Source organism: Mesoplodon densirostris, chromosome 4 (genome assembly GCF_025265405.1).
Source record: "Mesoplodon densirostris isolate mMesDen1 chromosome 4, mMesDen1 primary haplotype, whole genome shotgun sequence".
Classification (NCBI taxonomy): Eukaryota; Metazoa; Chordata; class Mammalia; order Artiodactyla; family Ziphiidae; genus Mesoplodon; species Mesoplodon densirostris.
Genome location: NC_082664.1, coordinates 129,598,073 through 129,616,969, shown reverse-complemented (window position 1 = coordinate 129,616,969; position 18,897 = coordinate 129,598,073). Strand labels below are relative to the sequence as shown.

Below are 18,897 nucleotides of genomic sequence, written 5' to 3'. Positions count from 1 at the left end.
ATCCTAGCAGTCTGGCTCCAGAGGCCATGCTCTTGACTACTATATTATATTGTAAGTCTCTCATTTTAGATGTACATAAAACTGCAACAAGCTAATCAAATATAAGATATCATCTAAATATTATTGTTTTTATTATTATTGGCAATCTAAAGCAAAACAGAAATGTAAAAATCGGCAAATGAATGGAAAGCTTTCATTCTAAAGCAGATCCTTGGATCGTGAGGAATTGATTCTGGATTGCCCCCGGTAGTCTCGTTGTCTACTGTTCCCACGGTCCCTGGCAGGCTACAGGTCCTCAGGGGAAGGCTGGGACTGTAGAGTGGCAAGAGCAGTCCCTTCGAAAGGCCACCAGGAAAGGATTCGAGGTCCTCCAGAGGCTCATGCTGCCCCCTTGGAGCGCCCCCTCCCAGCACTACCCCAGTGGTCCCCCCGAACACAGATCACAGTGCAGAGCCTGCCAGAAACAGTTAAGCCCCACCTCCTCTCCCCGCCCCCCTCCCCCCAGCTCCAGGCCTCACCCAGAATTCCACCCAATCAGAGGGCACTGCATTTACCCACCAGGTTCTCATTTTGCCTGAGCTGCACCTTCTTCATCAGGGAGCGGGTGAGGTGGTTACACAAAGAGACGATGCTGAAGGAGAGCTGAGGGAGGGGGAGGAGAGGAACCGCCAGGTGAGGATGTGCACCGAGACCCCGGAGGGAACCAGGAGCCCACCTGGCCCCCGCCCCCACCCCTAAGCCCTGACCCACCTTCCACCGCCTGCGGACATACTGCTTCTTGAAGTTCTCCAGGTTGACCAGGGACTCCCTGCGCACCAGGGCTTGCTGGTTGTCCACAGGCTGGGAGACAAAGCAGAGCATGGCGGCTGACGCTGGGCTTTGGACAGCATCAGGGCCCCTGACCGCACGCCACCCTTAGCCTGACCCCGGGACCTCCCTGCTGGGCAGGGCACGCAGAGGAACCTCATGCTGAGGGCAACGGCTCCAGAAGTCTCAGCTGTTCCGGAGATGCCCTCGGCACCCCTGTGCTATTATTACCACAGCCAGATGTGCACGCTGGCTGGGTTGAAGGCTCAGACCCTACCTCCCCGAAGGGGAAGAGCAGGAGGCAGGTCCTTCAACCATGGGTCACTCTGGGGAAGGGTCATCGTACAGCAGCCCAGGATGCCCACTGTGCACTGGGCCAGTTCTGGGCCTAGCAGAATGGATGCCTCGTTAGCAGACGGGCATTAGTACTCCACTCAAAAATAAATGTAAGGAAATAGGGGCTTTGATGGGGGTAGAGAGGAGATGGGATGTGTAGTTGCCTTTCACTGCTTGGCAGTCAAGGCTTAGCTTAAACCCTGACTTCTCCAAGAAACCTGGCATGGCTTCTCTGATCCTCAGTTTTCTCATCTGTAATATGGGGATAATAAATAACATTGTGTCACAGGGTTGTTTAGGATTAAGTAAATGGGGGATGTAAAGTGCTTAGCTTAGAGTTGCTCAATAAATAGTGATATATTATCGATAGCCTTCCTGTCTTCTCCATTCCATCTTTTTATAAATTATTTTATTTTTATAATAGCTTTATTGCAATGTAATTGATATATAAGAAAAACTGGACATATTTAATGGACTCCAATGTGAGGAGTCTATTCCCGCATGAATTCCTGCCTCTTCGTAAAACAAGGTTTTCCTAGATTGAGAAATCAAGAGATGGGTTTCAGGGGTTCTGTGAACCTCCTGAAATGGTCTGCAAATTTTAGTGCATAAACTTGAACATGAATGTTCATAGCAGCATTATTCATAATAGACAAAAAGTGGAGAGGGCCTAAATGTGCATCAACTGATGAATGGACAGTCAAAATGTGGTATATCCATACAAAGGAAGAACTGAATGGAAAATCCATTCATGGAAAGAATGAAGTACTAATACATAGGACAACATGGATAAACCTTACAAACAGTATAATAAGTGAAAGATGCCAGACACAAGAGGCCACATATTGTATGATTCTAATTACATAAAATGTCCAGAATAGGCAAATCCACAGAGACAGAAAGTAGATTAGTAGTTGCCAGGGCTGGAAAGAGGGGAGAATGCGGAATGACTATCTATGAAAGGGTGTGAAGTTTCTTTCTGGGGTAATGAAAATGTCCTGGAATTAGATAGTAATGATGGTTGTATAACCTTGTGAATAAACTAAAAAGCACTGAATTGTACATTTTCAAATGGTGAATTTTATAGTATGTGAATTATATAGCTCAATAAAAAAAAAAACTTAGTGTATAGGTACAGACATACATTTCCTCTGAGAAGAGTCAATAGCTTCCAACGATTCTTAAAGGACTCCGTGACCTCAAGGAAATGAACTGCCCGGGGCGATCCATAAGGTCCCATCCAGCTCTATTCTTCTCTCTGCTCTGACAGCCTCCTCAGAGCAGTGCCTCCTCTGGCACCTCAGTGACCGCTGAGCGAGGTCACTCATTGATTCCTGATGCTGGTCTTGTCTCCTAACCACACTGCAAGCACACCTCCATGCCTGTTTATTTTTCATCATGGCGCCAGGTGCCAGTGGAAGCCAGTGCATATGGCCGGCCCACACTGCTCTGGACCTGACATCTTCTGGCAGGAGGCCCTTTCCCTGTTTACCCAATCTCCCTCCTCCAGGACAGCCTCTGTGTGTTTCAAAGCCCAATTCAAACATGACCTCTTCCAAGATAACTTCCAAGAAACACTGTCTCTCTCTCCCAACATGACCAAAACATGTGTGCTCCTTTAGTATACTTAGCACCTCTCAGTCAGCTCTGCAGTATACTTAGCACCTCTCTCGGTCAGCTCTTCATGTTTTTGTCAACGTTTCCTCACTACCCACTCCTGATGCAGAGCATAAGACAGTGGGTGCTGAAGAGCTGTACGGATAAACTGTTTCCCTGAGCTGCTGCAGAATCAAACCAGAATGAAGTCCCAGGACCTGCTCATTCCCACCGGTGAGAGGCCCAGGCACCTGGATCAGTCCAGCCGCGAGACCACGGAAGGGTGTCATGACACCATGACTCCCCACAGCTCTGCCTGGGAATCAGCAAGGTGAGAGGCAGAGTCCTGGGGAGGTCAGGGAGCAGGGAGGAGAGTGCACGCAACCTTGACACAGAGGGGAGACGAGAGAGCCAGGGGCTATTCACTCCCCTAAAATGGGACACGGTGGTTTGGGCCAAAGAGTGCAGGAGGGGAGAGAGGAGGAAAAGGAGGAAGGCAGAGAGGAGAGAGGAGAGAAAAGGACGGGGGCTCTGAGGGGACCATCAGGCCATGCCTTGCTCTCCCAGCTCTTTCCTTAACCGCCTCTCACCTCCTCCACAAGCCCAGTCCTGGCTTTAGGTCCCACCTGGAAGAGAGATGCAAAAGAGGGCAGAGGGCAACTGATCTGTGCTGAGCCTGCCTTTTCCTGGCATCAAAACCTTCCAGCAGCTTCTGGGCACTCTCAATAGAACCCAACAGGCTCACCAAGAACCCCAAGGCCTGTATCATCTGGGTCCTTCTGTAACCTGATTTTCTCCCCATCTCCTTCCTGTCCCTGTGGCTTTCATTGCATGGGTCTGCTTGCTGGTCCAGGAACCCAAGGTCTCCGGGTCTTACTGTATTTACTTTGTCATTTTGTTCCGGTCTTTGCTCAAATGTCACCTCCTCAGGAGGCCTTCCTTGACCACCCTATATAAATAGCACCCAGCTGCCCCATGCAACTCACTGTGCCTCTGCCCCAGTTCCTCAAAGCACCTGTCACTACCTGACATTTTATTCCATATTTATTCATTTGTTGTTAATTCCACTTCCCCATACCTCTCAGCAACTAGTTTCTCCTTCCCAAGGTGACTGGCATCCTGCCTTCCCAGCCCACAGAACATTTCTACCTCTAACCTCACAAATGTCTGCAATTCACCTTCGAGTCGAACCCTTGCAAGGGACACTCTTGCACTTCACTTGGAGAGTTTCATGAGCTGGAATTAGTAGACTCTGGGAGTGAAGGGACCTCTTTTTGTCTACTTACTGATTGACACCCTTGCGAGGAGAGAGATGGCTAAACCCCACGTATGGAAGGTTGACAGGCAGGCTAGGGGAGTCCTGTTAGTGAGAATCCCACCTTCCAACTGGTCCAGCAGTGCCAGCCAGTGAGCAGAGATGCCCAACTAAAATACCCCATTGGACCATTCCCAGAGGCCATTCATGGGAGGTGATGCAGTTACTTCTAGGGCCCTGTCTATATGCTACACAAAACAGCATGAACTCTGAGGAAGAGGCTATAAACCTGTCAGGCTGGCCTTTCCCAATCAATGGGCCTTGTTGGTTGCTAAGAGGCTCACCAAGCGCTGACACTGTCATCTAGGCATGAAGGCAGAGAGACATAAATTCTGCAGTGAAATCAGTTCCCAGAAGGAATGTGACACCAACACTTTGGATTAAATTCAGGGTGTGAGGGGCAACAGAGTTTGTTCCGCCTTCTCCTGACCCTCCCCTTTCTGCAAACAAACAGTGCCTACCTTCCAGCCTTGTGGTCCTTCAGCGATACCAGAGAGTGTGGGCGATTTTGACCAGGCTCCTAGGAGCATGTTTGGTGTCTCAGAAAAATGTTGGGAAGGGAGAAAAGAAGACAGAACGCTGTGGCTAAAGTAAGGTTTTGTTCATGCAGATGCAAGTGTCTCTGAAAAAGTCCATTGGGGAGAGCTAGGCGGCACCGACATCCACAGCGCAGGGAGATGGAGCAGCAGCCATCCTCCCAGGCATAAAGACAGACCCTGGCTTTCCAGAAAAGGCACTCCAAAGACTTTCTCTAAATATCAGGGCTCCATAAAAAGAAACGAAATTGAGTTATTTGTAGTGAGGTGGATGGACATAGAGTCTGTCATACAGAGTGAAGTAAGTCAGAGAAAAACAAATACCGTATGCTAACTCATATACATGGAATCTAAAAACAAATGGCACTGATGAACCTAGTTGCAGGGCAGGAATAAAGAGGTAGACATAGAAAATGGACTTGAGGACATGGGGTGGGAGGGCGAAGCTGGGGCGAAGTGAGAGTAGCATCGACATACAGACACTACCGAGTGTAAAATAGATGGCTGCTGGGAAGCAGCAGCATAGCACAGAGAGATGGGCTCGGTGCTTTGCGATGACCCAGAGGGGTGGGATAGGAAGGGTGGGAGGGAGACGCGAGAGGGAGGGGGTATGGGGACACGTGTATGCATATGGCTGATTCACTTTTTTGTGCAACAGAAACTAACACAGTATTGTGAAGCAACTATACTCCAATAAAGATCTATTAAAAAAATAAAATAAAATCATAAATAAATAAATACCAGGCCTCCTCTACAAACTGCCAACAGTTGGCAACTTTTCGAACCTCCATGTGAGTCACTACTCCAGCCCCATCCTCCACTGAAAGCCATGGACACCTGAGCACCCACTTTCCTCTCCTGCCCAGGACTGTCTCTCTGAGCCTCGCTCCTTCATCTCCCTTAGTGGCATCTCTCTGTAGGTGGCATCTCCACCTCTTCCTTTTGCTGGCTGTTTTGCTGGCTGGAGCCTGGGCCCTGCTGGCCTTACCTCCCTGTTTAACCAGGAAAGGAGCATGTGAGGCTTATAGGGGCCTGAGTCTCTACCTCCTTATGCATGGGTGGGGAGCGCTGCAGAGAGGCTGTGTTCCTGCAGGTTGTCCCTACACTGAACAAGCCAATGGAAAGAGGTAAGAATGTCCCTTTCCTTGCCTGACCCAGCCTTACTTTTCTGAGTTAGGTCTCAGCATAGATACATTCTCACTTTTAATCTTCTCCCCGGGACCTTCAGTTTTCTGAGCAAGTTTTTATCCCCAGGAAAAGCTTCAAAAGCTCTCCCTCCTGTACTGAAGAGACTTGAGAGACATAACATCCAACTGCCATGTGAGGTCTGCGTTTGGATCCTGATTTGAACAAACCGAGTATAACAGGACACCCTTAAGAAAAGCAGGGGCGGGCTTCCCTGGTGGCGCAGTGGTTGAGAGTCCGCCTGCCAATGCAGGGGACGCGGGTTCGTCCCCTGGTCCGGGAAGATCCCACATGCCGCGGAGCAGCTGGGCCCGTGAGCCATGGCCGCTGAGCCTGCGCGTCCGGAGCCTGTGCTCCACAACGGGAGAGGCCACAACAGTGAGAGGCCCGCGTACTGCAAAAAAAAAAAAAAAAAAAAAAAAAAAAAGCAGGGGCATGTGACTCCAGAATGTGTATCCAGATGATAATAAGTAATTATTCTTGATTTTATCAGGTGTGATAATGGCGCAGTGGTCATAGTAAAAAGAAACTCCCTATCAGAGATTCCTGCTGAAGAATTTATGAGGTAAGTCAGTCTGAAGTTTGCTTTAAATTACTTCAAAGCTGGGTAACAGGTACGTGGAATTCACTCTGCCATTCTCGATACTATTGTGCCAGTTTTGAAAATGCCCCATAACAAAAAGTTAAAAACAGAAAGTCTCCCTCTTTTAAATCTCTGTAACCTCCTTCCCTTTAATCTCCATTTGACAGCTCCACGTTCCTGACACCAAGCTGGGCTCATCCCCATATCCCTCCAAATTCTGCCTGGTACCTTCCCCACAAGGCTACAGCTTGGAGGGGAGTGTTGGGGGCAAGACCACCCCCCCCCGAGAATGTTTCTGCCCTCTGCCACCCCTCTTACCCTTCCTCAGTCAGAGTTCGTCTCCCTCCTGTTTTCTGGAATATTAAGTACCCCTGTTTTCTCACTCACCATGGCCTTCCTCACCTCCCAGTTGGTTGGGGCCCCATCTGTCCCAAACACCGAGTCTTCTATTCAGGGGTTGTCTTGTCCTTATGTGTCACCTCCCTCCAGAGCCAGAGCACAGTCAGTGTTTGTTCAATGAACTGGCCTCTTCTGCTCCTCAAATATGCCCACTGCTGGGTCTCCTCTCCAGGGCCAAGAATCTTCTCCACAGGCCAAGAGTTTCGCAGACAAAGCAGAAAAGGCCACTCAGTTCCACAGACATGTACAGAGGCTGCCAGTGGGGGTGAGAGCTGAGCACGCAGCCACCTCCCACAAGGGCCCACAGCCCTGCCTGATGGAGTGAGGTGGGAAGTCGCCAACTTCAAGATCACCTGGAGAGGTGGGTGGCTGGTACGGGAAGGGGTTCGCAGAGGAGACTCTGGTTTCTCCTACCATTATCACTCTGCTCCATCCCTTCACTGCTAGCATCCTGCATCTGCAGAATCACCGGTTACCACGTTATCACGCCATCTCCACCCTTCCCCACGCAAAAGGGTAATCGTGTGAGGCATGCCTCTGCCTCAGAGCAGGGACAGACTGCTGCCTTCCCCAGGCCCCGACTCTCCAGCCTCCTTGGGAATCGCTATTCAGGAAGATGTCACACTCACACCCTGCACTCCCCAGGATGGCATTTGCCCAGAGCACAGAGGCTGACCTTTCATTCACAGCCTGGTGAATGAAAGGATCCTCTGTGACGGGAGATGGGCCGAGCCACAGAGCGGCGCCCCCCAGGTCTTCGTCCGTCTAGGTACCAACGAAACACTCCATCCCGCCACCGTCAGCCCTGCCCTGCCCTGTCCTTGATGTCTCTGTTAAAATGCCAGCTGTGGGTGTGTGGGGAGGAATCTAGCAGGTCCTCTGGCTGGGCATTCCACAGGCTTCCTTGGGCTCCCCTTGGCATCAGGTTCTGCTGCCAAAGGATGATGGGAGTTGGACCAGCCAGGTGACAGAGGAAGGTCACAATCTCCTCTGATTTCCCGGAAAGACTTGGGGGGCATTTTTCACTTCACTTCACTTTGTCTTTGGAAACACTTAGTACATAAAAGAGTCTGTTCATAAAACATCTAAATGACAAGTTGTTACCCACGACTGGACATGAACACAGAGAAGACGATTCCACTACTGTGAGGAAAACCACTTAGGGTTCTGACCCCAGCTCTGGGGCTGACTGGCTGGGGGACTCTAGACAAATCCTGTCCTGTAAAATCCTGTAAAAAGAGGGTGTCGGGTGGCTCATGCCTGAGGACCCCCCAGTACAGACAGTGTGAAGCTGATGCCAGGATTCTAAAATAACCACTTCTCTCTCCCTTTTCCCAGTCTCCTTAATTCAAATCATCATCCACATCTTACTACTTCATTGCATTTTATTTCGACCTTCACAAGAAAGTTTGCCCTGAGTTGCTCTATCAGGGGCTTCCTTTCCTTAGGAAACCTGTGGACTTGGCCAAAGGGACCTTTAATCTTTGCAGTGCCTTATGCCAAATGGGCACATCATGTCCTGTAACAGGGCAGGAAAGTTCTTGGAGAGCTCGTAGATGGGTCTTTTGTATCAGTTCTTCCAGACAGGGTTTAGGGAACAGGGCTTTGCCATCTTCCATTGATTCCAAGATGCACATTTTTGGATCTCTGAAATCAGGACTTAACTCCCAAACGATGGCATCATATCCTTACTGTCGGTCTGAAGTGAAGGCAGGTGTCCCGGAAGATGACCACACTGATTCTGCCAGCCACTGGGGCCACCCAGCCTCAAACCATTTGATGTTAGATTCTCTGCTCGAGGTCCTTTTGTTTTTGTTGTTGTTGTTGTTGTTGTTTTGTTTATTCACTTGTTTTGAGGTTCTTTTGGATCCCACTGATTGTGCAAATGCAGAAAGCAAAACCTGCACGAGTACCATGGACCTGGGACTCCTATTCTCAGTGGAGGATTTTCCCATCCCTCTACCCAGTGTCAAGGTTGAGACACACACGTTCCCTTGCCTCCCCTTCCTGCCTGGTGGCTTTATTTCCCATTTACCCTTTCAGTGAGGGTGTCCCAGCTTTGTATGTAGAGTCTCCTATTGGACTTCCCATCCTGGGCTTTTTTTTTTCTTTATTTTGGGGTCATAAAATAATGATGCATTTACATTTGATGAAAATATGCTTTCTTACAGTTGATAAAAAAAGTTACAAATGTTATATATGATATTTGAAGTGATCCAGCATGCAAATAGAATTAGAGGTAGGATTTTAAAGACATGGTTTCATGGGATCACAATCTCATGCCTCATTCTAAACCACTCCCCATCTGTGCTGCTCACTGGGCATCCCTGCCCCCGCCAGCACGTCAGGCTGTTGACTGCCCGGCACCATCATGGCTCCCCATGACTCTTGGGATGAAGGCAGAGCTCTTTAATACAGCAAAGCCCTGCTGGTCCTGTCTTCTCTCTAGCCACGTCCACACCATACGCTATTCTCTCCCCTCCAGCTTTCTTTCTGTCTGAGCAATTTCAGCCCCCAGGCCCCCTCCCAGCACAGAGCCCTGGCATGACAGCTCTGTGGGGAGCACTACCTTCTCCCTGGTTTGCTTAGCTGATCTCAGCTCCAGCATCACCACCTCAGGGATGACTAGATCATCCCCCACTGCGGGCTCCTGCAGTGCTGCATCCTTCTCTTTCATCGCACTGGTACCAGCTGCAGTTCTACCTTTGTAGAATGTTCTTGATGAATGTTGGAATCCGTTACTGGACTGCAAACTTCACTCAACATTGTATCCCTGGGGCCAGGCTGAATGCTTGGCAGTAGATAGGTGCTTAAAAATTCTTTGTGAATGCATAGATGGATGTGTCTTGGTGTAACCTGCCCCACAGCAGAGAGTAAACTCTTGGAGACTGGGGCAGTTAGGGGAAGCAGAAAGAGCAACGGACATCATCAGAAAGTCTCCACTTTTGCCACTATTGTGACCTTGGGCAAATCACATCCTCTGTTTCCTCAGCTCCAAATTGGGAATAACACCTACCCCATCTATCTGACGGGGGGTTTGTGAGTCTGTGAAGGCACTTTGAAAGGATACGATCCGTTCCCTCACCCCCAAGCTTCTAGCACAGCACTGGGCCCACGCTCCACACTCTTTCTCTGTGAGCTAGTTGGCTGGCCCCTCCTCCGGGAAAAGGGAGACAAGATGATCCAGTCCTCAGGGAGGGGTGCGCACAGCTTGAGGTCAGGAAGGGAGCACTGAGCCTTGGGCCCCCCAATCTTAATGTCCACCCTGTTCAGACCTTAGGGACATGAGAAAAGGAACCTGCTTGCTGAGTCCTTTCTGGCCTTCATTCCCAACACAAGATTGGAGCCCTTAGCCAGAGGCGGGAAGTGGAGAAGGGCGAGATGCTGCCCCTCCCCTCCTATTCTGCAGGTGATCTTCAGACAGGGACACAGCTGCATGGGAACGATAAATTGCGTGCCTTCTAGGACACACTTCTTAGGACAATTGTCTGAAGGTATAAGGCTTCCACCTGACTTGGCAAAAATACATGAAAATGCTTACTTTACCTCTGGGATCTGAACTTTAATATTAACGTGAATTTTTACAGTAAAGCCTGTTTCTTCCCATATACTTCATATTATAGAGCCGGGCATCCTGGGTTTCTGTTTCATCCGTATCAACTAGCTATGAATGAACTTAAGTCATTTTCCCTCTCGAGGTCAATTTCCTCTTCAGTTACATGGAAATGACAGTAACAACAATAATAATACCGCCTACCTTCCTGTCTCACAGGTTCCTTTAAGGATCAAAGCCACAAATGCTTGGTAAGTGAAAAGTCAATATAAATGAAAAGTAATCTTTTCTCTGTGCATTCAGAATCCCTCCTTCAGCAGCAGGAAAGCACCAAGCCAACTGACTGTTATCCCTAGTTAACTAGAATATTACCCAAGACCTGCAATCTATAAGGCGGGAAGTGAGATGTGAACAAATCCATTATCACAAATCAGTTATCAAGTATCTCTCCAGGGCCAGCTGTCCTCCCTCTGTAGGAGGGTACACTGAGGGGTGTTCATCCTCAATCGTTTTAACAGCTTAGCTGCCCTGCCAGCCACCCTCCCAGAAAACCAGGCTGGTGAGAGGAGGTACAGAATGGATAACTAGCTAGCCCCTCCGTGATTCTGGATTCTGGGAAGGGGGTGGAAGGCTATGCTACAGACACACACCCCTGCAGGAGAATTCTAGTCGATGCCCCGGCAGGGCAGTTGGGAACAGGCTTCAGCAAACCATCCAGGATGCATTCTTGACTCGATTCTGGCGCTCAGAGCTTCAAGCTGGCCTAGACTTCCTCACTGCATGATCTGTTGAGCAGCTCCCCTAGGCACTCACTGGAGTCCTGGCAACACACGGAGCTGGGGCTGTCCACGCTCCCACTCTCCAGCTGGAAGCCGCCCACCAGTTCCTGGAGCCACTGTAAGTCTGCCAAGAGCTCCTGCCCCAGGGCTTCAAACTGCGCCTGCAGATGGTCCAGTTTCCTGGCTGTGCTCCCGAGGCGGGACCCCGTGGCCCGGATGTCTTCTCGCAGGAGCTTCTTCGAGGACTCTACTTTGCGGAACTCGTACCTGAGCTGGGACAGGTCGTGCCGGGCTCTCTCACTCTCCTTCCGGTACCAAGCCTCCTTCTCATTGTAGATGGAGACCAAGGTCTCCACATCGTCCTGGATGGTGTCACGGGCCCCCGCCAGGGCCCGGCATCCCTGGTCCACCCGAGCCACGTCCTCGACCACACAGGCAAAACGCTCGAAGTTGACATAGGTGTTGTCGGGGGGCATGCTTGAGTGGCATTTGAGGGTGTACTCTCTCAGGCGCTCGGTCTTCAGCTGGGCGGGCTCTGCCTTGCACTGTTCAGGGGTTCTGATCTCTCCTTTGGACTAGGGAGTGTTTAGACAGAAGGGCCAGAGTTACTTTGACGTCTGCTCCAAGGGCAGTCCAAGGTGCAGGCGGACGGCACGCAAGCAGCCTCTTTGCATTCACTGCATGCGCCAGGCCACGGGAGGACCAGGGCGGAATGATCACCCACACAGACCGTAAGAAAGGTCAGGTCGAGGAGGATGGGTGCTGCCTGCACACTCATTCCAGGGCAGGGTGGTCCACGGCCATTAGAGAGGGTCTCCACATGCATAGCATTTAAGGGTGCTCACACAGACAAGCAGGCTAGAGCCAGGATTCTGCAGGCATCCACTCAAGGGCGGAAGCATACAAGGCCATGGCTGATGGGGGGAAGCTGGGGGCTTCTCTCCCTCATGGCCGGTGGGCTCCCTGGGCCTTGGCAACACTCGGCAAGCTGAGCTAGGAGGCAGCCCACCAGACTCCCTAGCTCTGTGGTCTGGGCCCAAACCTGGAGGGCCCCCGGCCTTCCCCATCCTTCAACAAGCAGATGCACCTGGCCTTCTCCAGAGCACTCCAGCCCTCCCTGCTCTCCATCTCCCGTGGGCCTCCGCCCCTTCTCATCTGCACCCACAGACCATCCTTGCCAACTCTCCCATTTAACAATTTCAGTGACTGGGAAGTCTGGTGACATCCCTGGGGGCACACATCTCATCAGTCAGCAGAACTAGGGCCAGAATCCCACTCTCCTGATTCCTATCCTGCCAAAGTGCTTTTCATCGGCACTTTACTGTGCCTAGACAGCAAGGCCCTCTGAAAACCCAGCAGCTGGAAGCCCAGTTACAAGGCGGGTTAGGCAGGGAGTCACCTTTGTGTCCCCACCCTCCCCAGAGAGAATGGAGCTGCCCTAAGGAGTGGCTGCCTCTCCCTCCCAGTAGGCCTCCACCTCAGAGCCCCATTCCCTGGAGTCTCCAGGGGCCTGAGGAAGCCAGTGACCGGTTTGAGTGTCATCCTTTACTCAGAACTTCGAAAGTCAGAAACAAGGAGCCCTGGTTACAAAGTGGAGGTTTTTAACTGTCACTGATCTCTCTCTACAACTGAGGAGTCCTGATTTCTGCTTTGAGAATGACAGGGACATGTCCTCTGACAAAGAACCCTTTGTAAGATGGGCCCAAAGAACAAGGAGTTCAACTGACATTTGTGAAGGTTTCATTTCATAAGTCACCTGAACACGTGAAATAGAAACTTAAACTTGTAGACCTATTTGAACAAGCCCAGACCCTTGGAAGCTCCCAACTAGCTTTCGTCTGTGCTTGAGGGTCAGTGTTTCAAGCAAAGGCCTTTCCATAGGTCCCCTGCATCCGGCCGCCCCAGGCCGCCCTGGCGACAGAGCAGGGAACTGCTCACTGGAATTCATCACTGTGCCCTTACCGTGATCCAGGGGTGTCTGAGAGCCTCTTGGATCGTGAGCCGTTTCCTGCAACAAGGATCAGAAAACAGTGATGATCCATGAGAAGCTGAGAGCAACAGTCTCCATTCTCACTCTTCTTAGACCTCCTTTTTGGCATTCTTCAACCACTGCCATCAAACTAGAATAATAAGTGATGCAGAGGTGGATGGGGAACTGGCTGCATTCTCTGCATTCCAGAGAAAGTGGTCCAGGAAGACACCTCAATAAAATGACATCACATAAACCCTCATCTTTGGTCCCAGAGTTGAAGGGGCCAACACCACACTATGGAAGAGTCATAAATGCTCTCCACTGCAAAACCTTTGGTCTCTGTTTTCCTGTTTGCCTCCCAGATCCACTCTCTGCCCTTCCCTGCTCTATACCCATACAGGGTGATCCCATCCCACCTAGCACTGATCTTCAGTAAGGAAATCGGGCCCCTGCACTTTAGAGGGCCCCGCTCTGCCCTCTCTAAAATCTGTGGGACCAAGAGGATATGGTCTTCTAAAGTCTGTGGACCTTACCCCTGCCTCATCTAGGCCGTGCTCTGGGCACCCAGCACCCTACAAGTCCTTGCCCATCTCCTTCTTTGATCTCACAGCCACGGGACTCACCCTGGGCCCTGCAGAAGGCGTGGGATTAGCAGGTCTCCTATTCTCCCACTGTTGTGACCCCTCTGGGCCCACTTCCACCCACTCCCATCCTGAACTGACTTGAAAACCCTGCCACTTTCCTTTTTGAATCCTAGTTCCAGGTGCCTTTGGGACAGACTGCAAAAGATAATGAGCCCTGGAGAAACCCAGGCTGACTTACACACACACACACACACACACACACACACAGAGAGAGAGAGAGAGAGAGAGAGAGAGAGAGAGAGTTATTTGCATTTCAACAGGAAAAGAAACCAGAACGACTTGAGGAAACAAGATGAATGCTAAATCTTGACCAGTCCACACTCCTCAGCATCTGCCCAGATTAGACCACAATGGTCGATGATAGCCCATGGCAAAGCAGGGACAGACGGACACGTCTTTGGGAGAGGTGGCAGGAGAGGGTCAGTACCTGAGAAGCCAGTGCCTTTCTCTGTCCTCTTACCGGGTCTCTTTAACCAGAAGCTTCCGAATGAAGTCCTTGGCCAGCTCGCTGGTCTGGCTGAAGAACTCCTCATCAAAGTCGTAACTCACTGCTGTGATATTTGCCAGTGTTTCCTGCTTCGTGTCTCCCAAAAAGGGGGATGCTCCACTGAGGCTGGGCACACAGAGAGGAAACACGTGACCATGGGAAAGCAGATGAAAGTGGGGGTGACGGATTCAGGGAACCCTGACTCGTACTGCTGCGTGGGCATGGGAGGCTCCCCGCAACCCTTGCTGCCCCCTCTGGGGGGGGCGGTCAGCATCTTTTCAAATGAGTCCAATTCAATACACTTTATGGAGCTCCTGTGACAGAGAGAAGTACCTGTGATAGAGAGAAACCGTGTCTTCAAGGGACCCGAAAGGGGAGGGGAGACAAATACAGAGACCTGGCTCTTCATAACCTCCAGCCGAGCACAGAATAAAACAGAGAAGGCCAGAAAAAGGGCTGTGGGAGCACAGGACAGAGGGGAGGCCCAGAGCAGGCTTCATGGGAGAGCTGACATTTGCATCAGTTGTGTCCTGAAGAATGAAGAGGTTGTCAGCGGTCACAGAAGGAGTTGGAGGGTCTTCTAGGCTAAGGGAGCAGCTTGAGCAAAGCCTGAGAGGTGTGGCAATAGATGGGCCATTAGGGACTGGAAGGGTGAGTGATGGTCCCCTGCAGGGTCTGTGGGGAATGTGTTGTTCAAATAGTGACTCCTGAATCTACTGTCTCCTGACTCATGTTCCAGATGTGCCATTGTCCCAGAGGTCCCTGCGCCCTACCCTAACCCTCCATGCGCTCCCTGCCTTGATTAATGATGTCACTTCATGAATGTACCCAAGCTAGAAACACAGCATCTTTGTCTCTTCCTCCCATTCCCTCACCATTTCTATTGGTTCCATTTCCTAAATACCTCTTAAAGGTCATCCCTATCTCCACTGACACTTTCTTGGGATAGTGAAAGCAAGGCACCCTGGAAAAAACTCTGATATTTCACTCCTGGATTTGAATCCCAGCTCCGCCACTCATGTATGAACCTAGGAGAGTTACTCAACCTCTCTGAGCTGCAGTTCCCTCATCTGTAAACTGAAGAAAATAAAAGTCTCCACCTCACATGACCGTTGTGAATAAACATATATAAAATGTTGAAGAATAAATATACAGAGACTGTTCCATGCAATCCTGGCCCATACTAAGAACTCTGGAACTGATGGCCATTATTATTGTCATTGTTAGCACACAAAGAACCCTCTATGACTCCCTGTTTTCTATAGAATCACATCTGAACTCCTGAGCAAGGCATCAGAACTTGGTCCACACACTCCATATATTTCACCACACTTACCAAGCTCACTGCTCCCTTCCTCAGCTGGGACAGCGCTTCCTTCCCTTTCCACCAGGAGAATTCATCTCATTCCTTCTAGCCCAGTTCAAATCAATCTCTCTCTCTTCTCTGTCTCCCCCTCCCCCTCTCCCATTAAACCTTCTGCGGTCCCAGCAAACCAGTGGCTCTCCCATCTGTGTCTCACAAAGCCATGTTCATACCTAAAGGATAACCTTGGTCCCACTGGGTAAGAGTTCGCCGTCCGGTGTCTCCCACACACACAGGGAGCTCCAGGCAAGCAGACCAGATTCTCCTTCATGTAGTATCCTGAGTGCCTGGCACAGTGCCCACCATGGAGCAGGCAGTCAATAACCTGTACGGATTTCAATGAGCTACAAGAAGATTGTGTGCCCTGGAGACACTGGAATTCCATACTCTTTTAATATGGAAACCAGAGTTCTGAAGATATCAAGGTGTCAAGAGTCAACATCTGAATATTCTGGCTCTAGTCTGGAACTATACAGCAATGCAGCAAATTTTCTCTCTCTGCAAATTCCTCCTTCAAATTCCTCCAGGGCTTTTAAAAAATACTGATGCCTAGACCCCACTCCTAGCGATTCTGATTTCATAGATCTGGAGTGGGGCCTGGGCCACAGTAGATATTGAAAGGTCTGGTGTGCAGCCAGGGTTGAGACCCTCTGCTGCAGCTCGGGGGACAGGATGGGCGGGCGGCAGGAGGTGTCTACCACATCGCACAGAGCTCCCAGTCCAAGGGGAGCCAGAGGGATGCTTTACAGGGATGTTGAGAGAGTTGAGTGGCTGGTGCCCCATCCTTCATCCCCTCTGGCTGTGGGCTGCCTCTTACCCAGAGTGCCATAAAAATACCATTTTCCAGAAGTGCTGTGAGAGGAAACAGTTGGGAAGTACTGATGAAATGAACACCAACCAATCAGCCGTGTCCGTGTCTGAGCAGTGCCGGGAAGTTTGCATGTCTGCTTATTTAACCCTCACAACACACCCATGGCAGGAAGTCTGTGATTTCTACTTTTCTGATGAGAAAAACAGGCCCAGAGATTAAGTCTCTGCCCCAGGCGACAGAGATGGAAAGTGACAGGTCCACTACCCAATGCAGGAAATCTCTGCTTAAGCACTTAATACTTCAGTGACAGGAAAGAGAGACTCTGGGGAAAAGGGAAGAGAGAGAATGTGAGAGGAAAAGGGATCTTGAGAAAGGCAGGGGAAAAGGCAGAGAAAGAAGAGGCAGGGTCAGGAAGGGCATGGCAGCTTGAGGGCTGTCCCAAGGCTTCGGAGTGAAAACTGACATTTTCACAGGAAACCTGGGTCTGGGTGAGGCTGAGCGGTGGCTCCCCGACCACAGGAGGGATGCAGACACAGTCTGTGCAGGATGGAGGGCTGCAGGCTGGTCTCCTGGGTTCCTGCCCAACCCCAAGCCCAGGGTCAAATGTATGAAATGGAGCTGAGAGCACTTAGCCCCAGGTTTGCTGTGTGGCTCTAACACATCTGGTCATGGTGGGCACTCAGGAAATGCCCGTCTGTCTTGTCTGCCTGCCCCCTCTCATCCCCCCGCTCCCCCTGGATCTGAGCTGGGTCAGAGAGCCCCGGGATCAGTGATACTCACAGGATGTAGGTGATGACGCCGATGCTCCTGTAAAACAAAGAACAGTCAAGTCAGGGCTGCGTGGCTGTCATCCCAGACCAGCAAGGGACTCCCCACACGGTTCTGAGGGCCCTTTCACGGCAGCCCCTGGATGCCCTCTCAAGTCCCACGCCCCTCCCCACTCCACTCTTCAGCAGCAGCCTGGGACTTCTTTGGAGTCATCAAGCTCTGGACATTGAGTCCAAGGACCCAGGTTCAAGATCAGACTCCTGCACATGCAGGCTGCCATGATCACCTCTGAGCCTCTTTCTCCTCTTAAAATGAGGGTAATGACAACTACCTCACAGGACCGCTGGGATGATTTTAGAAAACCACGTGATCAAGCTGCTTAGCCAACTGTAAAGCGTGGTTCACATGAAATGAGCCCCACCTGTGCAGAGGATCCATCACTGTGGTATCCCCCGGCCCAGCACAGCACCTAGAACATGAGGCTGAAGGTGATCACTTGGCTGACTGATGGAATGAGCTACCGTCACTATCATCTGTACCGCGGCTGCAGCGGGCCTCGGGTGAGCCTGCACCTCCAGCCTCACCTCTCCCCTTGTTCTCTGCCTCGGCCGTGTGCTAACTGGCCGCAGGTCCAGCACACCCAGAGCAGCCAGAGGCTCTGAAAGGTCAGTGTGAAGGAAGAGGTTTTCACGGTCCAGGGGGATGTCAGCCAGAGCCGGGGTCTGGGCCACCTGGGCGGCCTGTACAACTTACCACATGTCAGCCTCCAGGCCCAGGGGCTCATAGTTCACAATTTCTGGAGCTGAAAGAAGCCATGTTGAAGAGTCAGCAGGGGTAGGAAAATGAGAAGAGAAGATCGTAAGGAATTTTAGGAAATTTGGTGCCAAATGTCTCCATCCTGAATCCTCAGTAAGGAAAATCAGAGAGGCAGATGGGGTTAATCTGGGTCTAAGGATTTTGAGGAAGGGAGTTGCCTTTTATCCTGATAGTGAGGAAGACGGGACAAAGGGACTCTTGGAAAAGGAAGAGGAGGGTGGAGAGAGGAAGATGCGGGAGGGGACAATGGGGCCTAGAACAAAGCCTGCTTTAGAACCCTCTGCTGGAAACCAGTCAGGTCAGCGCTGGAAGGTGACGGAGGAGAAAAGGAGGCAGAGAGGGAACCCACACTCCTCTGAATCTGTCTGAAAGAGGGCAACTTCCACCTGAGGAGCAGGAGGACATTCTGGTGGCCACTGAGGTGATGAGCCTGTGGTGCCCGAGGGGCATCCAGAGGAAGATGCCCAGGAACAGGCTGGGTATTGGAGGTGGGGGTGTGGTGGACCAGAGCCATCACACAGGCAGAAACAGGAGCCGTGTGAATGCTGCCATGACCAGGAGAAGGTGCCGAGTCTAGGAAAGAAGACTCTACCTGGGACAGAAGAGGACCAAATGGTGCCTGGTGATCAAGCCCATAAGCCCTGGAAAGCAAGTGTTGAATTTCACACTCACTGCAGTGCCCAGAGAGTGCTGAGTGTGGGCAGTGGAGATAAGGGTGCAGGTGACTCTTTAAAAAAGCTTGGTGATGAAAGAGAGAAGAAAGAGAGAATGATAACTAGAGAAGGGAGAGGGACTGAGACTTTTTTTTTTTTTTTTATTTTACAAATTTAATCAGTTATACATATACATATGTTCCCATATCCCCTCCCTTTTGCGTCTCCCTCCCACCCTCCCTATCCCACCCCTCCAGGCGGTCACAAAGAACCGAGCTGATCTCCCTGTGCTAT

At 50.8% G+C, this 18,897-nt stretch overlaps 1 protein-coding gene across 1 annotated transcript in view; it reads right to left on the bottom strand.

The window, feature by feature from the left end:
* Positions 1-534: 534 nt before the first annotated feature.
* The window catches only part of DAPK2 (death associated protein kinase 2), a 125,311-nt gene continuing 106,948 nt past the window's right edge, over positions 535-18,897 (bottom strand). Inside the window, exons 5-10 of the mRNA XM_060095256.1 lie at positions 17,888-17,936; positions 17,147-17,173; positions 14,166-14,318; positions 13,052-13,097; positions 751-840; positions 535-642 (exon numbers count right to left, since the gene is read on the bottom strand). Coding sequence (XP_059951239.1) covers positions 535-642; positions 751-840; positions 13,052-13,097; positions 14,166-14,318; positions 17,147-17,173; positions 17,888-17,936 — 473 coding nt within the window. The remainder of the gene's footprint in view (positions 643-750; positions 841-13,051; positions 13,098-14,165; positions 14,319-17,146; positions 17,174-17,887; positions 17,937-18,897) is intronic.